At 41.4% G+C, this 21,371-nt stretch overlaps 1 protein-coding gene across 2 annotated transcripts in view; it reads right to left on the bottom strand.

Annotated features, from left to right (window-relative positions):
* The window catches only part of tsen2 (TSEN2 tRNA splicing endonuclease subunit), a 33,202-nt gene extending 14,336 nt beyond the window's left edge, over positions 1-18,866 (bottom strand). Inside the window, exons 1-6 of one of the 2 annotated variants that reach the window (XM_072280336.1) lie at positions 18,695-18,866; positions 15,476-15,706; positions 10,767-10,848; positions 7,894-7,933; positions 5,424-5,925; positions 2,973-3,044 (exon numbers count right to left, since the gene is read on the bottom strand). In XM_072280336.1, coding sequence (XP_072136437.1) covers positions 2,973-3,044; positions 5,424-5,925; positions 7,894-7,933; positions 10,767-10,848; positions 15,476-15,661 — 882 coding nt within the window. In that variant the 5' untranslated portion in view covers positions 15,662-15,706; positions 18,695-18,866. The remainder of the gene's footprint in view (positions 1-2,972; positions 3,045-5,423; positions 5,926-7,893; positions 7,934-10,766; positions 10,849-15,475; positions 15,707-18,694) is intronic. The other variant, XM_072280335.1, reaches the window with a different exon arrangement.
* Positions 18,867-21,371: the final 2,505 nt, after the last annotated feature.

Genomic DNA, 21,371 nt, shown 5'->3' with positions numbered 1-21,371 from the left:
TAAACATTAAAAATGGGTTAGCTATATCTACAGTTCTGTTTAGTATCAAAGGCAATTGCTTGGGATTAGGGATCATGTGCTTTTTTTCATATGCTCATTTCAGGCTGGATGGAGAGCGAGGTGTCTCCCAGTGGAGGGTGGTTGTAGGGGATTCGTAGCCCGTTCTTTAGTTAGAGCCTTCAGCATTTTGGGCATCGAGGGAGAGAGGAAGAGGAGAGCCATCCGCAGTACCACCGATGTGGCAGAGAGGGCCTCAGGATGGCTGTGGCTCAAAAGAGGGGAGCCATGGATTCATAAGTAGCTAGCCATCTGGACACAAGCTGGGGTCTGATCAGCCCCAGCTGGGTCACCTGGAGGAGGTTGTATGATGTTGAAAGACCCAAAATACCCAATGATTCCAGGAACATCACTGAAGATGTGTCCAGAAGCATCAATAGATGTATGTACACAGCTCAATTGTTGATGGCTGATGTGAGCTGATGACATTTCTTCACCTACGGATGCACCTGACGTGCTGAGTAATTTCAACATTTTCTGGTTTCCAGGTCAGACGAAGGGTTTTGAACATGAAGCACCATCTCGGTTTCTTTCTGTACAGATGTGTCCTAACATGCTGAATACTTCCAGCATCTTCTGTTATCTATTATTGAGATTACTGTTACTGTTGATTAACATCTCGGCTTGCAAACTATTGCAAAGCAGTGCAAGATGGAGACGAATTTCTGCAGGCAGCTAGATTTGAGAAGAACCTTCACAATGCGTCTTAATTGATGGAATCAAAATCTTTGTAAGGTCAATGAAGCATCATTGATGCAGATCCCTCATTTCACAGATCTTTTTTATCGTCCCTCCAGACAGTTACATCTAAACCGTGTTTTTGGACGTAGTTCTTCAGCCACCTGGAGGAGCAGGCTGATGATAATTTTCCCTCTAGCAGACATCGAGAGACTTCTCTGTACTTACCACAATCAGACCCTTCTTTTCCCATGTTTCCTTACGACACGTGAGGAGGACAACTTTCAACTTATCAGGTAAATGCTGGCTTTCAAAGCATTTCATCAGTCTCATTCCCACATTTATTTCCCTCTAACCTGTTTTCTCCAGTGCCCATCAACACCCACCCCTCAGCCTAAACTCTTCTCTTATCCACCTATGGTACGGACAGTTCCTAGTAGGCTACAACCAGCATACCTTTGAGATGTGAGATGAAAGCATGTGGTCACAGGAAAAACATTCATATTCTACACACAAAGCACCAGTACAGAATCCTAGTCATTGAAGCAAAGTGGCAGCAGCCATTACTACTGACTTAAAGTGGGTCATAATTTATGGCATCTGTAGTTGGCCTAGCATGGTCTTCCCTTCCTAGATATGAAAGATGAGGTTGTGAATTTGTGACTGCAGTTCTTCTCTGCCAGATTGCAGGAATTTGAGGCAATGATGCAGCTGTCTGCTCCTAAGGACTTCTTGTTTTTCCAGCTGGCATACATGCTTTTATATTGCTAACTAGCCAGATATAGTGGTGAGACTGGACCACATAACTTGCTGAAGTATGGAGTCAAAAGTGCTCCTATCAAGGGCAGAACCACATTTGAAGAGCTCCTCATAGAACTCATGCATCTCTGCACTTGATTAGATTACCTCTGATCATGAGTCTTGGCAGGATGAATACTAAGCCATAGATAGCTTTGATACTGATGAAGTATAAACTCACATCGTGGTTTCTGAATTATCTGTTGGACATTTGGCTTTGAGTAATGACAGAGCAGTTTATTTTCTCCGGAGACATGGCAGAGCCTCGAATCCAAGGACAAGGCATTTCTGTACTTAATTATCTCCTACATCAGGACTGGTTTAATGACGTTATTTGGTAGACAAGCAGGCTCTAATTATTATAGACTTTGGGGCACTTCGGATGCTGTGGACGCATTTGCAGATCGCCAGATTGTCTAAGAGCAAGCGTCGCAGGCTCTTGAGACTTTCAGCATTGACATTCTCGTGCCAAGGTTGCTACTACCAGTTTTTGAGGCCAGGCTGATGGAGGTAACAAAGCAGTTGCCAGTTAAACAGGTATTGCCATCTATTATGGGGTTGAGGTCTCTCACTCAGACAATGATACAATTTCATTAGGTACACCTGGATTGGAATTGATACCAGGAGATCTTGTCCTCATCTTTCAGGCAAAACAGGGTATTTACTATGTATTTATTTTGTCAGACAAAGCATTCTGATGGAGTCCATGACTAGAATGATCGTAATCACTATGGTAACATTATCTGGTATCGTAGTCATACAGCAGAGAAACAGGCCCACTGGCTCAATGCCTCATGCTATTCCCATCTGCTCTGAACTCATTTCTCCACATTAGTCCGTAGTTTGTATCATTCACTAAACAATAGAGTTTCTTGCACTGCAACCAAAGGTACCTGTCAATCTTAAAAAAAAAGCAAACCATTTAGGATATTTTATCACAATATAAGAGTCATGTATTTGTACTCTGTTTTCATTGTATTCTCTGTTGCATGTTTATTAAATCTATTATGGTAACTAGTCATAAGCTGGGTCGTGGCAATAGTGAAGGGAATAAGTTATGTCTTTGAGTTTTTCTAGCTTGGGACTGAGGAATGTTATATCTTTTGCTGACTGCTCAATAACACTTAGCTTACATTTGGGTATGCGCAAGCTTTATTGCTTCAAGGTTGTATGTTTGCTAATTGCTAATGAAGAATAGAATAAAGGATTTAACTTTTGGAGCAATCATTGGAGATGGGGGCGTGTCATGCAAATATACCAAATATACGAAGGCAGCGGCAATTGCTTTGGTTTGGTTTTGCCGCTACACGCAATGTTGAAAATTAAACGAGAGACATATTTGCCATTTCAACTGACTAACACTATCCTTCACTCTTAGGATAATAATAATAGTTAAACATAAATTTAATGAACATCATAATTTTATTGATCCATCATACCTCTTCCAGACTGAGCTGAAGATACTCAATAACCTTGAAGGGGTTCCTCTTGCAGACCAACCTTTCTGTCACCTAAAATTGAAAAGAATAAATTGTAGATCATTCCTGCTTGTTGAGCCAAATTCACATCTGAGATAACAATTTTTAGTCATAAGTGCTTGAAAAGGATGCAATTACAGTCGAAGGACAACTTAGCCCTGACATCATAGAAATTTGATAGTATCCAAAATGTTCGTTTGCACACAGGAAATGGTTGACTTAATGCTATTATTAAGCTGAAAGTTTCTTACAGTTATAGCTCCAAACCAAATATTTTGACTTTGGAATTAACCTAACTTAAAAAAAGAGATTTTCCTAATTCTGTCAAATAAATCTGATGTGATCCTCCAGCTCCCACAATTAGAAAGTTACTATAGTGATTTTACGTTCGCTCAGCAAACAAACCAATTAGATTAGAACCTACTATGCACATTGAGAGATTAGTTAGACCAAGTATATTAATGCTTAGAGTGAAGAAATACAGAGCTTGCAGGTGTGGCTATGTTAGATGGCATAACAAGTTGTGTGGATTTGAGCAGGAAGTTTTCAGATAGACAGTTAAAGCAAGTGTTTAAAATATAGCCAAGTGAAGTACATCGATGATGGAGAAATCCAGAGTAAGAAAGCTTAGAATCTTAAAATGAAAGCTTGTTTAGGATCACACTCAGAAAGTTCTTTATTCTCCACACAATGAACAAGAGAAATATGGATTACACCTCCCCTCTCAAAAAAAAAGCAGAGCCTGATCAACCTTTGATTGGCTAGAGCACCAAGGAATATAGGAAAGTGGGTAAATGAATGTATCAACCATACCCTTAGACAGAATGGAGCCCTCGTCTCACGAATGAACATTTTTACAGGTATGAACATGAAGGATTCCAACTGACCAACATGGAGTACGGAATTCTTCGAATGAAATTCATGGTACACAACATCAGAATTATGATGATTGGTTTTGCCCCAAAAGGTCAGACTGTCCCTCCAGAGATGCAGCCTGAACTCATTCTGAACATTTTCTTTTAAAATATCACGATGAATTGTATTAAAAAAGGCAATTGGATCAAAGAAATAATTATAAATCATTTCAGGCAATGCTTGCTGTGGTTGGAATGCACCAACTGACAAAGATTCGTGTCAATCCTAGACAACAGTTGTGAAGGAATGAAGATTCAAAGTACATTCATTATCAAAGTATATATGCCTCATACAACCCCGAGATTTGTCTTCCCACAGACAGCCATGAAACAGAGAAACACCATGGAACCTGCTCAACGTGCAAAAAATAGAACAAATCACACAAGCAGCAAAAAAACAAGTGATTAACACACAGACTATTAAACATCAGGTTCCTTAAGGTTTTATAACCCAGGGTGGTAACGGAGACAAGCTCATGCTACCTATTACATTATTCTCAATGATATGTGCCTCTAATAGCCTCTGACAACCAAGTCCAGCTCCTGGCCTTCATGTGTGGCTTGGCTACCAAGCCTGGTGGAACCATTTCTACTGACAGGAGAAAGGGCAAAGGCAGGTTACTGGTACCATAAAACCAGTCCTTCAGGCAGATAGAGCTCGTCAACTGTGGTTGGCAGCTCATTTAGGAGAAGGAGAACTCTGATCTCAAACCTCTGCTGCCTTGTGGCTATACCCACCCACGGGGAAGGCTTTGGGGGTAAACCCCAAGGGAAAAATCTGGAGCTGGAGTCCTTAAGGCAGTCCTACCTTGAGTTCAACACTGACTAGCAACTCCTGCAACATTGCTGGTGCCAAACTGTAATGGTCTCTGCTGTTCCTTTGGGTTCGTCAGATGTGTGAAAAGGGGGAGCTTGTTACATGGGTAACAGCCTGATCTCCACATCGTACCGCCCAGGCTTGCGTATCTAGACAGCTAGGACACAACATCCACGGTCGACCCTGACTGATAGAGGTCTCATTACATATCAAACTGCAGAGTCCGTGAAATAGACTAGGAATGTTCAGTTTAGTTCAGTTCAATTCAATTTAGTGCCGAGTTGTTTGTTGACTGCAGGCCACAGATTGTTTAGTACTAATTTAGTACAAGCATAAAGGTTTTTTTTTGAGCTACTCAAGATAGTGGATAGACTCTAATCAATTGCAACTAATTTTAAAAGCACGTGAATGTTCTTGTAGACATTTAACTGCTAGCATTTTAGACAGCAATAGTTGCCTTAGTAAGCACAATAACTATTTTATTTTCCATTTATAAAAAGCCCCATAACAAAGGAGTAAAACAAACTTACACACAATTTGAGAATGTGAGTTCACAATACATTTCCAAACAGTAGCTTGAATTAATTTTACTGGTAGTCTTCAACAGCCAAACAGAATATTCACTCCATTTGGATTTGGCACAGTAGTGTGACTCACACTGGACTTAATTATGGTGCTTACCTCACTATTCAATCCTCGAGTCTTTTCTACCACTAGTACATATTCATGTTCTGTAGAAAACTTGTCATCTTGAATTGAATCATCTTGGTGAGTTTCTTTCATAATATCTTTATAATGGCACCCACAGTGAATGATGAAATCATGATGTCTTGGACAATGGGTATTTACTAGATCTTCCCTGTCAACAGCTTCACAGTCAATATCTGCTAAAGGATCACAAGGAGCATCCCCTTCCAAACAATGTTCCTTATTTTGACGGCATATTTCAGGGTGATTTACTCCATTTTGTGTTCCTCTGGGCTTCTCAACGTAGTCAGTTTCAGTTGTAGGGTCCTCAGAGTTGGATTCCATTTCCTGTGAACAATCACTGAATTTACTGTCTCTTTCATTACAAGTTAAGTCAATTGATTTTATGTAATTTTCAAGCATCTTCCCAATTAAATTGTCCTGCATCCCTTGTGCTTGCAGGAGGCTTCTGGCCCAATCTACATGATGCTGAAACCTGTAAAAAAAAAATTATGAAAACAAATCAGTAATTTTACTGATAGATCGAAACCTGATAAGGCATTCAGAAATATGAAACAATACCACATGCTCAAAACAAAAAAAATTAAAAATATCTATTTACCCAAGTTTACAGAAAGTGGCCAGTTAAGCACATTGCAAAAATCATATTACCTGCAAACAGGAATAGGTTAATTAATTACTCATTACAAAGGACACCTTAAACAGATTAAAATTTATGGTTAAGAATCAGCTCTGTTTGTCACACGTACATCGAAACACAACGCAATGCATTGCTTGCATCATTATTTGCGATACTCTTGGGGCAGCCCGCAAATGTCGCCACACTTCCGGCGCAAACATAGCATGGCCACAACTCACTAGCCCTAATTGTACATCTTTGGACTGTGGGAGGAAACCGCAGCACCCGGAGGAAACCCATGTGGTCATGAAGAGAATGAACAAACTCCTTACAGGCAGCAGTGGGAATCGAACCCCGACTAGTGATCGCTGGCAATGTAGATTGTAAATGGCTGAGAATCCATTACTGATCCTTGTGGCACTCTACTTACAATAGCCTGCCAACCTGTAAAAACAAAACTCATTCCTGAATTCTTTCCTTCAACCAATCATCTAACCAAGATAACAGTTTAACCTTAACTCTGCAAGCTTTTTTTTTACTTAACAGTCTTTTGTATAGTACTTTTTAGCACTTTTGGGAAACTTTGATTTATTACACCCAGTTTCCCCATTTTCTGCACTTCAGATTACATCTTCAACATCTTTAAGACAAATGCAATTTAACTTATGTAAAAATCATGTTGACTTTGTTTCATTAATATGATTTTGTTAAGTCCTTTTACTGTCCATATAAATTCCAGAATTCACCCAAGATCTGGATCAATAGTCCTTCCCCATGTTCCACAGCGTGATTTTTGACTAGCAGCATTACAACTGGTCTTCACAAAGTTCAGTAGGAGGAAATGAATTGACCCAAACAGGCACACTGATTGAAAGAGCATATCCTCCAGCATTTTGTGTGTTGCTTTGGATTTCCAGCATCTACAGATTTCCTTGTGTTTCTGACTGAAAGAGAACTGTGGGAGTAAAAGGTCATGAGATGGACTTTGCATTGTCAACCTACATAATTCCAGATGGTGTTAAGAAAAGGTAGTATAAGATTGATTATAAAAAGAATTGCATGCACAAGATAGGGCTCTGTGAAACTAGACAGAGCTAATGTTGGCTGCATTGGGAAACTAGAAGAGGAAGCGTTCATAGCAGTTTAAGGGGGAAGAGTACAAAAAGAATTAGATGTAAATACTCAAAGGAAACTCTAGTGCATGGAAGTGTAAACATTAAGAAAATGCAAATCATTCAGATGAGAATAGAAAGAAAATGAGAAATGAAATTCAAAAATTGCAAAAAACATTGATACATCATACTGGAAGAAATTATTCTCCAGAGCAACACACACAAAATTCTGGAGGAACTCAGGTCAGGCAGCATCTATGGATCCTTTTTCAGGGCTCCCTCCAAAGATGTTGACTGACCTGCTGAGTTCCTCCAGCATTTTGCACTGCACTAAACTTCTGGCCTCTGCAAAATTTCATGTCTGTGATTGTTTGGAGCTCTTTCCCTTAAATGTGTTAATCTATTCGCATCAAGTATGTCTCTTCTTAAATATTCTTCAGCTGGTACTACTTTCTCAAAATAAATTGTTTTATCCTCTTGTAGATTTCACCATGTAAATGATCCAAGAAAAAAGGCAACTTACAATCATTCAACAGCAGTAAAGACAGTTTAATATCCAGTGATAGATATGAACCACCATATCAAATCAACGTGACTTTTTAGGGCAATGAAAGTATTTTAACTACAAAGGAAGCTAGAAACCAAGAAATATTTTATTTAGCATGAGCAATTAATTATCTGGCAAAATTGTTAATGAAACTATCAGACTTACTTTGTTGCTGATATTATAGGCAGGTGCTGAGAATTGGCATCTAGGAATAACCAGAAGGATAAAATGAATATACTTCAATGTAATAGCCAAAAATGACACCAATTATATCTTTTATTGAAGCTTTTGACTAAAATCCCAATAATGTTTTCTTAAAGTATTTTCCATTATGGGTACTAACCTCCCCAGCATCCAGGCCATCTTCAAGGAATGTTGCCTTAAAAAGATGCCATCCATCATTAAAGACCCCCATCACCAGGACATGCCCTCTTCTCATTGCTACCATCAGTGAGGAGGTAGAGTCTGAAGGCACGCACTCAACGATTCGGGAATAGCTTCTTCCCCTCTGCCATCAGATTTCTGAATGGGCATTGAGCCCATAAACACTATCTAAGTATTTTTTGTTCTCTTTTCCCACTATTTACAAGAAAAATATAGATAGTAGATTGCATTTTAAAAAAGTTATGTATTACAATGTACTGCTGCTGCATAACAACAAATTTCATGACATACGTCAGTGATATTAAACCTGAATCCGATTCCTTTTTCTTCATCAGGCTGACACAGAGCACAAATTGCAACCAAGTTTACTGCTGTTGTTAAAAATTGACAGTATTGACAGGGGGCATTCATTTAGATTCGTTGTTACTAGCCACTCCTGTAAGCAGATCTCATCTCCTTAAAGCTGTAGAGCTCCTTATTGGCCCAATTATCTAATTAAGCAATAACCCTGGAGGCCAGTTGATTGTAACAGTAGACTTCTCCCTTCTCATATGTACGGTATACCATGATTTTGCACACGCTGTCAGATGCAATCTTCAATCACTTGGACAGTAAATCGTAAGGCATGTTAATGCCACACATGTTAATTGCCTAATTTAGAGTTCACAAAGGGATAGAGAATATTTAACAAAGTACATCTTTTATCACTGCTCACATCATAAATATACCAAAATACATAATCCAGCCTTTGTTATATAATAACCTTTAGCACTAATTGGTAGTCTCTCAGCTATTGAGCCTTTAAAAAAAAATTTAATTTGGAGTCTCAGGGTCAGTAATACAAAAAGATAAGAAACTTTTTTCCCCATTTGGTCTCCTCTCTGAGATAAAAGGTACCTTTGACCCCTCCTGCTGCTGTACATTTTGACGATGGGTTCATCAAACTCATTAGCTTCACCTTCTTGCAAATGCACTCACTACAAATTCAATGGTCCTTTTGCAATGTCCTCTACTGGATGCAATGAAATAAATTCATCACTGAATTCAGGATGCAGGCTGTGATCCAGCATACACAATATTTTAGTCTTTATCTGAAAAGTCAAAATGTGCAAATATAGACAGAAAGCCATGGTACTTTTGGATTTTAGAAACCTGCTCTCTTAGCCGAGGACCATACACTCAAGTATGAAAAAAATTAATGAGTCCCATTTCCTTTGTAATCCTCAAACTTGTCTTACCTCATTTATTTAGTGATACAGCGTGGAACAGTCCCTCCCACACAGTTCAAACAACCCTACAACTCCAATTTAATCCTAACTTAAGCACGGGACAATTTACAACAACCAATTAACCTACTCCGTATGTCTTTGGGAGGAAACCAAGGCATCTGGGAAAATCCATGCATTCCACGGGAAGGGGGTACAGAGAATCCTTACAGAGCAGCACCAGAACTGAACTCGGGAACATCCCCCGTTGTAATAGCGTCACTCTAACTGCTAGGCTACTGATCACATTCACCCTATTAAAGGAAGGTTTCCAGCTTTAACATACAAAGATCAAAGTAAAATTAATTATCAGAGTACATACATATCACCACATACAACCCTGAGATTCTTTTTCTGTGGGCATACTCAGCAAATCTATAGTACAGTAACTGTAAACATCAGGAGGTGTAAACAGCAAACTGTAGATGCAGACAATAAATAAATAACGAGCATGAAATAACAATGAGTGTAATTATCCACTTTTGCTTAAGAGCCTGATGGTTGAAGGGTAGTTACTGCTCTTGAACCTAGTGGTGTGAGTCCTGAGGCTCTTGTACCTTCTACCTGATGGCAGCAGCAAGAAAAGAGCATGGCCTGGGTGGTGAGGATCTTTGGTGATGGATGCTGCTTTTCTATGGCAACGTTTCATGTAGATGTGCTTAATGGTTGGGAGGGATTTACCCGTGATATAATTTATGGAGACAACTAAATGCCTAGTTTCAGGGTTGTGTGTCACACTGTCCTGAGAGGAATGGTTTGGTTCATAACACTGTGCTGAAAAGCAGTGCAAGTCGAAAAGCAGAAAATTTGCCTATTTTTACTGAATGACTGGGGCTGGGGAGCACCAGATAACAAAAAGCTAGAAAAGATAAAATCTTCCAAAGATCTTGTATTTTACATGGTTTTAATGCAAAGCAAACAGATATTACACACACATTTCAATGCTTCATGATGTCACTTTAAAATAGCCCATGAATTTGAAAAGTGACATATTATGCAATGTCAAGTTGCAAGTTCCTGATGACCCCATCTGATCAATTGGTTTGAGGGAATACCATAAATACCAAGACAGATTTGCACACTATCCATCAGCTAGCTCAAAGATTTGGCCAAGGATTAATGTTGCTTTACACCATTACCAACTTCTTACTAACACAACTGATGTGTCCTCTTTGAACCACCGGGGGGGGGGGAATGAATAAAAAATTATTTTCCAGAGGAGGCATTACTAATGGAACCCATCTGTTCTTGGCATTGATTTAATCCAGTTTGCCAGAATGTTATTCAGCAAGTTACACTTTACTGCAAGAGTCATGAAATACGATACATTAGAAGTCAACTATTATAGATAAAACAATCTGGTCAAAAAAAGGCTTTAAAAATTATTACCTTTCCATTTGGCAAGTAAAGCAGGGTCTGAAATATTGTAGTCTGGTCTGCTTCTTGAAAGCACCCCTTTTCCAAAATAACCCTTTAAACACAACGAACAACTTCAAAACCAGCAAACGTTTGCTCTCAAAATTTGATTTAACAGATTGCGTAAAACTACAACAATGCCATAAAAAAATACATGGGACTGTACTGCGGACACAAGACAACACCTTTCATGATGTGCAAGTCAGTGACAATAAATCTGATTCCAACTACTCAGACCACCACCCTCAGGCAGAACAAGCCAAATCCTAATCAAAGGTTGCATTAAAACTATTTCCTTCACCTTGTCTTCTACGTTCTTTGCTAATCACTTTAAATCTGTCCACTCTGCTATTGAACTTTTAGTCACTGAATGGGTTTATTTTCTCCCCATATGAGCCAGTCACCATTTTAAGCACTTACATTAAATTATTTCTGTGTAGTTTTTTCTACTGCAGGAACAAATTTGGCTTTTCCCTTCGGGGTGTTTCTCTTGTTGTATGTGTGTTATGGTGGTCAGTGCAAGCAAATGTATCATTTATCACTCACTCTTAATTGCCCTGGAGAAGATGATGGCCAACTACCTTATTGAACCACAGCAATTCTTCTGCTGAAAGTACTCTGGTGATATTGTTTGTACTGAAATTTTAGACCCAGCAGCAGTGAAAGAAATGGATCCCTTGTGGATAGAATTGAATACAATATTGCAGTTGGGGCTGAGGTCATTTTTTAAAAAGAAGTCTTGTAAATTTCCACTTCCACCATTCATCTTTTTTTTACATTCTGCTATCAAATTAAAATAATTGTACGAAAACTCCCCACATCTCCCTGTTCCGCACTTTCTTTAAAACATTATTTATTGAGATACAATGCAGAATAGGCCCTTCCGACCCTTCAAGCTGCGCCACCTTGCAACCCCCGATTTAACCCTAGCCTAATCATGGCATAATTTACAATGATCAATTAACCTACCAACAAGTACTTTTTTGGAGTGTGGGAGGAAACCGGAGCACCTGGAGGAAACCCACGTGATCACAGGGAGAACGTACAAACCCCTTACAGACAGCTGTCGGAAACTGTAATATTTAGCTGCTCTAAAGAACATCATCTTACACTCCGCTGTGCTGAAATTCACTAAAAGACACTTGAACATTTACATGCAGTTGCAAGAAAAAGTTTGTGAACCGTTTGCAATTACCTGGTTTTCGCATTAATTACTCATAAAATGTAGTCTGATCTTCATCTAAGTCATCATAATAGATAAACACAATTGTACTTTTCATGTCTTTATTAAACACACTGTTTAATCACTTACAGTGCAGGTTGGAAAAAGTATGTGAACCCTTGTATTCAGTAACTGGTAGAACCTCCTTTAGCAGCAAAAACCTCCACCAAACATTAACTGTAGCTGCTGATCACACTTGCACAATGGCGAGGAGGAATTTTACACCATTCCTCCAGACAAAATTGTTTCATTTCATCAGTATTTCTGGGATCTCTTGCATAAACAGCCATTCAGGTCATGCCACAGCATCTCAATTGGGGTAAAATCTGGACTCTGACTTGACCATTCCAACACGCATATTTTCTTCTTTTTAAACCATTCTGTTGTTGATTTACTCTTGTGTTTCGGATCATTGTCTTGTTGTAATTTCTCATACTGTGGACTGATGCACACTCAGATCCTCAGAAATGCTTTTGTAGCCTTTTCCAGCTTCATGCATCTCTACAATTCTTCTAAGGTCCTCTGAAAGTTGTTTTGATCGAGGCATAGTGCACATAAACAGAACTTTCTTAAGAAGAGCAGGCTCTGTCAGTAACCTTATTTTGTGACTTTTTTTTAATAGGGCAGAGCACTTCTACAACCCACACCTCCAGTCTCATCTCATTGATCGGAACATCTGATTCCAGATGTATTTTGTAGATGGCATTACCCCAGAGTTTCACATACCTTTTTGAATCTAGCCTGATTGTTTTAAATGGCGTACTCAGTATTGATGAGAAGTACAATTGTTTGTACATTATTAACTTAGGCAGATTGTGTTTGTCTATTATTGCAACGTAGATGAAGATCAGACTGCACAGCCGAAGGCTACCTTCATCGTTGCCGGTGACTTTAATAGGTGTCTCTCTATTAAAGTCTCTAATGTCTCTCTGAAGTTTCGTCAACACATCTAGGTGAGCACACGGGGAGATAGCATACTCAACCACTGCTACTCGCCCTTCCACGACGATACAAAGCGCTCCTCTGCCCGCCATTTTGAAAATCAGATCACTCTTCCATCTTGCTTCTGCCAAGGTACAGGCAGAAGCTGAAACAAGAGGCAACCATAGTTAAAACCGTCCGCTGTTGGTCTGACCAATCGGCCATCATGCTACGGGACGGCTTTGATGACGTCAACTGGAATGTCTTTCGTGATGAGGATGTCTCCGAGTTCACGAGTTTCATCTGGAAGTGCATCGAGGATGTTGTCCCCCAGTAATCGGTCAGGGTCTATCCAAACCAGAAACTCTGGATCAACAGTTCTGTGCGAGCAGCACTTACCGCGCAACACACAGCTTTCGTTGCCGGTGACCAACAGGAACTCACGAAATGCAGCTGCGATCTGCGCAAGGTCATCAAGGCAGCAAAACAATACAGGGACAAGATCCAGACACGACTCTCCACCAACAACACACGCAGCTTACGGCAAGGTCTGCACACCATCGCAGACTTCAAAGCAAAACGCAGTGGAGTTTCCAACATCGCTGCCTCTCTCCCAGATGGGCTAAATCTTTTCTCTGCTTGATTCGATGTTGCCAACACAGCGCCCGAGAAGAGCCGCTGAAGTGACCTGCAACTTGGTCCTCTCTGAGGCCGAAGTATGCAGGTGTTTCCCACGAGTGGACGGTCACAAGGCTGCGGGACCGGATGGCATCCCAGGGCGGGCACTCAAGATGTGTGTGGCACAAGTGGCAGGTGTGTTTACAGACATTTTTAATCTCTCCCTCTCTCGGTGTAGAGTGCCCTCCTGCTTCAAAACATCCACCAATGTTTCTGTACCACAGAAGACCAAGGTAACATGTCTGAAGGACTGATGTCCTGTCGCACTCACCTCAATAATGAGCAAATGCTTTGAGAGGCCGGTCAAGGACCACATCTGCAGCTTGCTACCACCCACACTGGACCCCCTGCAATTTGCCTACCCACACAACTGATTGACAGATGACACAATAGCCACAGCTCTACACACTGTCCTTACACATCTGGAGAAGAGGGATGCTTACGTGAGAATGCTGTTCTTGGACTACAGTTCAGCATTCAACACCTTAATTCCCTCCAGGCTAGACAAGAAACTCAGACCTTGGCCTTCACCCTGCCTTATGTAGCTGGATCCTGGACTTCCTGTCAGATCGCTGGCAGCTGGTAGGTGTGGGCTCCCTCGCCTCTGACTCTCAACACAGCTGCCCTCAGGGCTGTGTCCTAAGCCCCCTGCTTTACTCTCTGCATACCCATGACTGTGTCACCACCCACAGCTCCAATCTGCTAAGTAAATTTGCTGACAACACTACACTGATTGGCCTAATCTCAAATAATAACGAGGCAGCCTACAGAGAAGCAGTCATCACCTTGACACAGTGGTGTCAAGAAAACAACCTCTCCCTTAATGTCGCAAAAACAAAGGAGCTGGTTGTAGACTACAGGAGGAATGGAGACAGGCTAATCCCTATTGACATCAATAGATCTGGGGTTGAGAGGGTGAACAGCTTTTAAGTTCCTCAGCATACACATCACCAAGGATCTCACGTGGTCTCTACATACCGGCTGGGTGGGGAAGAAAGCACAACAGTGCCCCTTTCACCTCAGATGGTTTGAAGGAGTTTGGTATGGGCCCCCAGATCCTAAGAACTTTCTACAGGGGCACAACTGAGAGCATCACTGCCTGGTATGGGAACTGTACTTCCCTCAATCGCAGGACTCTGCAGAGAGTGGTGCGGACAGCCCAGTGCATCTGTAGGTGTAAACTTCCCACTATTCAGGACGTTTACAAAGACAGGTGTGTAAAAAGGGCCCGAAGGATCATTGGGGACCCGAGTCACCCCAACCACAAACTTTCAGCTGTTACTATCTGGGAAACGGTACCGCAGCATAAAGGCCAGGACCAACAGGCTCCAGGACAGCTTCTTCCACCAGGCCATCAGACTGATTAATTCACGCTGATACAATTTTGTTTCTGTTATACTGACTGTCCTATTGTACACACTATTTATTATAAATTACTGTAAATTGCACACTTAGATGGAGACCTAACGCAATGATTTTTACTCATGTATAGGAAGGATGCAAGTAACAAAGTCGATTTAATTCAATGCAGGAAACCAGTTAATTGCAAGGGGTTTACAAACTTCTTCTTGCAACTGTAAGTAGGAAAGGCTCAGATGAATATGGGCCAAACACAGGCAAATGGGGCTAGCTTAGCTGGGCATAGACCAGTTGAGCTGAAAGGTCTTTTTCTATGCTGTATCACTCTACAACTCCAAGTCATCTGCCACAGGTTTCACCATTCCATTAGCACACCCAAATCCTCTTTAAATCACTTTACTATCTCTTCACTATTTACTGCAGTTCCAAATTTATACTCTCTACAAATTGTGAAAGTCCAATCACAAGCATGCACTGAAAATAGCAGCAATTCCTGAAATACCTTTCCATACAGGGTTTGTATGCTCTCTGGCTTTCTCACAATTACATTGTTATTTATCATTTCAGCATAATGATGTTCTTGCTCATTTGAAATGGTCCCTTCTTCAGTTAACAAGGGAAAAGGTGCTTCATAAGACTCGTACACTCTTCTCTTTCTTTTTGGTGCTTGAAATACTGCTTCCGCCATTGTACAAAGGAGTCCTTTAGAGTAACTTCAGGTAACAGGTGGAATCTTTAAAAATGAAAACATGGAGTTAGTTTTAAACACCTTTGAATATAGTTTGGAAAAGAAAACAATTACTGATCTGATCAGAAGATTAAAAACAGAAAATCCTGGAAACATTTTGTAGGTCAGGCAGCATATGTATAAAAATAGGAAAAAAAGCTTTCAGATTGAAGACAAGTACAATCTGATGCATTAAGCATTTCCAGAAATTACCATTTTACATTTTTAAACTATTACAGCTTTTAAAAAATCATTTAGTGATCAGAATATCTTGGGATAGTTGAGATTTCAAACAAAGTATATTCCAAATAAGAATAATTGCAAATGTATTAAATTGCATAGGCCCCATGTCCAGCTGCATAGGAGGGCTAAATAAAAGCAGGGTGTTCAATACCTGGCACAGGTGCACACTTTAAACAAACCCCACCATTAGGTGTATTTGTAACAGCCAAGAACTCTGTCATGGACGGTCACAAGCCCAGCTACAAAGAGACGCCAAGGACCTCACGCCTGGGAGAGGAAGGATCTCAGATGGGTTACACCTGGGGACAACTGGCCACGACAGAGGATTCTGGTGAGCTGCTGTTGGTGGCCTATGCCCCAGTAGGGGTGGTGGGCTTCAGTAAGAGCAAAGGCTGTCCTGCAGTATGGCCACTTCTCTGACATCAAAAATAATTAAAAAAAACAGATGTGTGGGCTTTTGCAAATGTGTTTTAAAATAAGATAACAAGTAAATTCAAGCCCCTTGGAGTCTGAGGCAAGAGAAATTGTAAAAGGAAATAAAGTTTCTCTTTGCCAAATCCATTGAACAGATTGCTGCTGAAACTCCAGATCACTGAGTGAGTTATTGACTAAGTCTTGCCTGATAGCACAAGCAAAACACCTTCCATCATTTTGAAAACTGACGTGCGAAGACAAATGGATGTGAGTGCTTTTTGTGAATAGATCACACTGTGGGGATTTCCCACATTTAAAGATAGATGGCGCTAAAACTGTGCTGGAGCTTGTGGTTCGGCAGATGTGCAAACCTGCAGACAGGATGCTGCCAGAGCAGTCTCCCATCCCCAACGCACTCAGACATCACCTGATAACAGGTGCAGTAAATTAAACAGGTTGAAAACAAGCGTATCGGATGGTGGTAATCTGGCATTTCTCAAAAACAAAACATTTAACTTATACTCGTGTTTGAGGAAATATTAAGTCAGATAAAAAGGAACCAGTTGATACCTTAACATTTTAAAAAGGCATTCAACATGTCGTTTACTCAGAGACCACGCTGGCCTTTGAAGGAGCTTTTTAAAAAATGTTTAACATCTCAAAATCTGGGAATTTCACAATAACATTTCCACAATAGCCACCCAGATGAAAGGTCTGGATCTGAAACATTGACTGTCCATTTCCCTCCGTGGATGCTGCCTGACCCAGCCAGTTCCTCCACTGATTTCTGTGTGGCTCCTGATTCCAGCATTTGCAGTTTCTTAAGTCAGGATTTTAAAGTATTATCTTGTTTATCCAGTGTTGAATTCACAACATGGACTAGGTCAACCCTCCCTCTGTCCCATTCCTGGCTTTGACACAGACTCATAGAATGCAAACATAAAATGGCCATTTTCAGGGGAGTCACAAGGCTTAGCATTGGAGCCTCAGCTATGAACATTGTGTGTGATTTCATAACAAAGCAATGATACTACATTTTTAAAAAGAGGCTGCCTATAAAAAGATCCAGTGCCCTGTGAGACTTGGAACATCCTATATGGTAAGTTCTTGGCAGTTCAAAGGTACCCCTGGTATACAGCTCCAATGTTGTTGTCAAACCAGCTGAGCAGACAATTAATTAATTCTTACGAACAGGACACCAGAAATGAAAAGGCTGCACTTCAAACATTTTCCAATACACATGTAGTACGGTCAAATAGGCAGGGTTACTTGATAAGCCACAATTTTGGTACAGTACACCATTAAAAATCCAGAACACAGCATCAAAGTATTTTATCTTCACAATATTTAGTGAAATGGATTAGAACTAAGATCAATTGTCTTCACAAATTCCAGATATTTGAGCTTAAAAATGTTATAGCTGTTAAGTTAGGATTTAAATTGGATTTTTGGTTAGTTAATCCAGACCTCAGCCTTATTATTAAAATCCCAGATAACTATATGTGCTATTGTGACAAGATCACAAAATTGTTAGAGAGGGAAGTGAGGGGGTCCTCATTGTACTGATGCATATAGTGATCTAGGCTTCAGAGGTCTCCCCTGTTGACGATCCCACCTACCACACTTATCCAGCTCAGTCTCAAGACTAAGCATGCTTTGCTTCACAACTACTCCTGTCATAGTTGTTTATCCTTTAGCTCCTAGGATTACCCAACTCTTCACCAACTAACTCTCAACAAAGGTTCCATCCCGTCCACCTCCCGTTCTCTTTCCCCTCTCTCCACCCATCACAGGTATGCATCATCCCCTCCCCACAGTCCAGCTTTCCCTCACCATACTCACTGAGGGCTTGCGACCCAGAACTTTTAACTATTTTTTCTTCATTAATGCTGCAGATCTGCTGTGTTTCCAGTACTTTTGTTTTCATCTCAGATTTCCAGCATCTATACTTTGCCTCAACCCCCCACTACCAGAATCTCCCTTACCCTCAATGTTGCATGGCTCTTGTTCCCTGCCCTATCTCACCACATCTTTTTTGCTTTCTCCACCTACTTAACTCCTTTCATTTTCTCCCCCATAACCACGCATTCCCCTCCCCACCTTGAGATATTCCTGCACGCCATCCCCTCCCCACTCATCAGTCCTCACCCACCTACATCACCAGTAGCACCCCGCTAACCTCATCCTCCATCACCCCTACCCTCACACTTCACCTCGTCACCAGCAGCAGCTCCACCTCACCTCGCCCCGTTACCCAGCCCACCCATCTCCCTCATCCTGTGTCAAGAGGACTCTTCCCTCTCCTTCCTCCCCCCCCACCCTCATCCTCCATCATACCTCCTCCTTTTCACCCACCGTCCCTCCTCCTCACCATGTACGGCCCTTTTTCAGTCCAGCTGCCCGAGCTCCAGTCACGGGCCGATCGCCCGCTCTCACCCACGGGCAGATGGCACTGGGTAGCTGGTGACCGACGATCAGCGCCGGCCGCCAGCACCACTCTCAAATAGCGCCGGCTGGCCCGCTCTCGCCTCTCCTCCGTTCCTACCCCCGGTAAGGACGTTCCCATATCGTTCTGCTGTGTTCTGAAACGCGAAACAAACCACATTCCTTTAATAATTTCAATAATTATTTATTTCACAACATTATATGCGATCTGCGATTTTCTGCTTTTAGTGCGAGATGGTGTTTCCACGTGACCCAAACCACCCAGATGCAATTGTTTAGGGACAAAATTCACCGCTGCGCAGACCCCCGCGGTGAAATTACTAAAAAATGTACACAGGAACGAAAATTAGCGTTGTTGAGGATGGTTGTCAAAGGATATAGATCAGTTAGAAATTTGGGTTTGATCCAGACATGTGGGGCTTGTTATGTTTGGAAGGTGAAAAACAAAATGAAAGTACTGTCTACAGTAAATAGCAGGAACCCTTAGGAGCAGTACTGAACAGAAGATCTAGAGGTGCAAGCCCATAGAGTTAAACCGTAAACCATAGGAGCAGAATTAGGCCATTTGGGCCATCAAGTCTGCTCTGACATTTTGTAATGGTTGAACCAATTCCCTCTTAACCCCATTCTCCTGCCTTCTCCTTCTCATGCCTTGCCTAATCAAAGTCCAAAGTAAAATTTATTATCAGAGTACATAAATCTCACCACATACTACCTTGAGATTCATTTTCTGCGGGTGTACTTAGCAAATCTATAGAACAGTAACTGTAAACTAAACAAATGCAAATGCAGATAGAAATAAATAACAATAAATAATGAGTATGAAATAATGTAGCAGAGTCCTTAAATGAGTCAAGTTATCCCCTTATGTTCAAGAGCCTGATGTTTGAGGGGTAGTAACTGTTCTTGACCCTGGTGGTGCGAGTCCTGAGGCTCCTGTACCTTCTACCTGATGGTAGCAGCGAGAAAAGAGCATGAACTGGGCGGTGAGGATCTTTGATGATGGTTGCTGCTTTTCTATGGCAACGTTTCATGTAGATGTGCTCAGTGGTTTAGAGGGTTTTACCCGTGATGTATTGGGCCAAATCGACTACCTTTTGTAGGATTTTGTGCTCAAACGCATTGGCGTTCCCGTACCAGGCCGTAACGCAGTCAGTCAGCACACATCTAAAGAAGTTTGCCAAGGTTTTTGATTACATGCCAAAGCTCCACAGACTCCTGAGGAAGAAGAGGTGCTGTTGTGCTTTCTTTGTAATGATATTTATTTGAAGGTTCTAAGACAGACCTCCTGTGACACCTAGGAATTTAAAATTACCGACCCTCTCCACCTCTGATCCTCTGATGATTAGACCATAAGGCCATAAGATACAGGAGCAGAATGAGGCCATTTGGCCCATCGAGTCCGCTCTGCTAATTCATCACGGCTTATCCAATTTCTCCTCTCAGCACTAAGCTCCTGCCTTCTCCCATATCTCTTCATGCCCGGACCAATTAAGAATCTATCAACCTCTGCCTTAAATATACATAAAGACTTCGTATTCACAGCTGCCTGTGGCGAAGAATTCCACAGATTCACCACTCTCTGGCTAAAGAAATTCATCCTCATCCATCCTGAGGCCCCTCCATTCTAAGGCTGTGTCCTCTAGTCTTAGACTCTCCCACCATGGGAAAAATCCTCTCCACATTCACTCTATCAAGGCCTTTCACCATTTGATAGGTTTATGTGATGTTACCCTTCATTCTTATGAATTTTAGTGAACACAGGCCCAGAGCCATCAAACACTCTTCATATGACAAGCTATTCAATCCTAGAATCATTTTCATGAACCTGTTTTGAACCCTCTCAAGTTTCTGCACATCCTTTTCAAGATAAGAGGCCCAAACCTGCTCGCAATACTCCTCACCTGGCTCATGGACCTTTGGTTTCCCTCTCCCAAAGTCTACAATCAGTTCCTTGGTCTTATTAACATTGAGTGAAAGGTTGTTGTCATTACATCACTCAGCCAAGTTTTCAATCTCTCTCCTATATGTGGATTCATCACTCTCTTTGATACAGCCCACAACAGGGGTGTCATCAGCAAACTTGCATATGGTGTTGTAGCTGAACTTAGCCGCACAGTCATAGGTGTAAAGCAAGTATTGCAGGGGGCTAAGCAGACATCCCTGAGGTGCTCCTGTGCTGATGGAGACTGTGGAGGAGATGTTTTTGCCAATCTGAACTGACTGGGGTCTGCAAGTGAGGGAATCCAGGAACCAATTGCACCAGGGGGTATCGAGGCCCTGGTCTTGGAGTTTACTGTTGAGTTTTGAGGGGATGATGGTGTTAAATGCTGAGCTGTAATCAAGAAAGAGCATCCTGATGTATGCACCTTTGCTGTCCAGATGTTCCAGGGTTGTGTGAAGAGATGGCATCTGCTGTAGACCTGTTGATTTGGTAGGCGAACTGGAGCAGATCCAGGTTGCCAGGAACTGATATGCTTCAACACCAGCCTCTCAAAACTCTTCATCACTGGGCGATAATCATTTAGACAGGTTACCACGCTTTTCTTAGGCACCGGTATGATAGGTG

This window comes from Mobula birostris, chromosome 16, assembly GCF_030028105.1.
Source record: "Mobula birostris isolate sMobBir1 chromosome 16, sMobBir1.hap1, whole genome shotgun sequence".
Taxonomy (NCBI): Eukaryota; Metazoa; Chordata; class Chondrichthyes; order Myliobatiformes; family Myliobatidae; genus Mobula; species Mobula birostris.
This window is presented reverse-complemented; position numbering and strand designations above follow the sequence as displayed.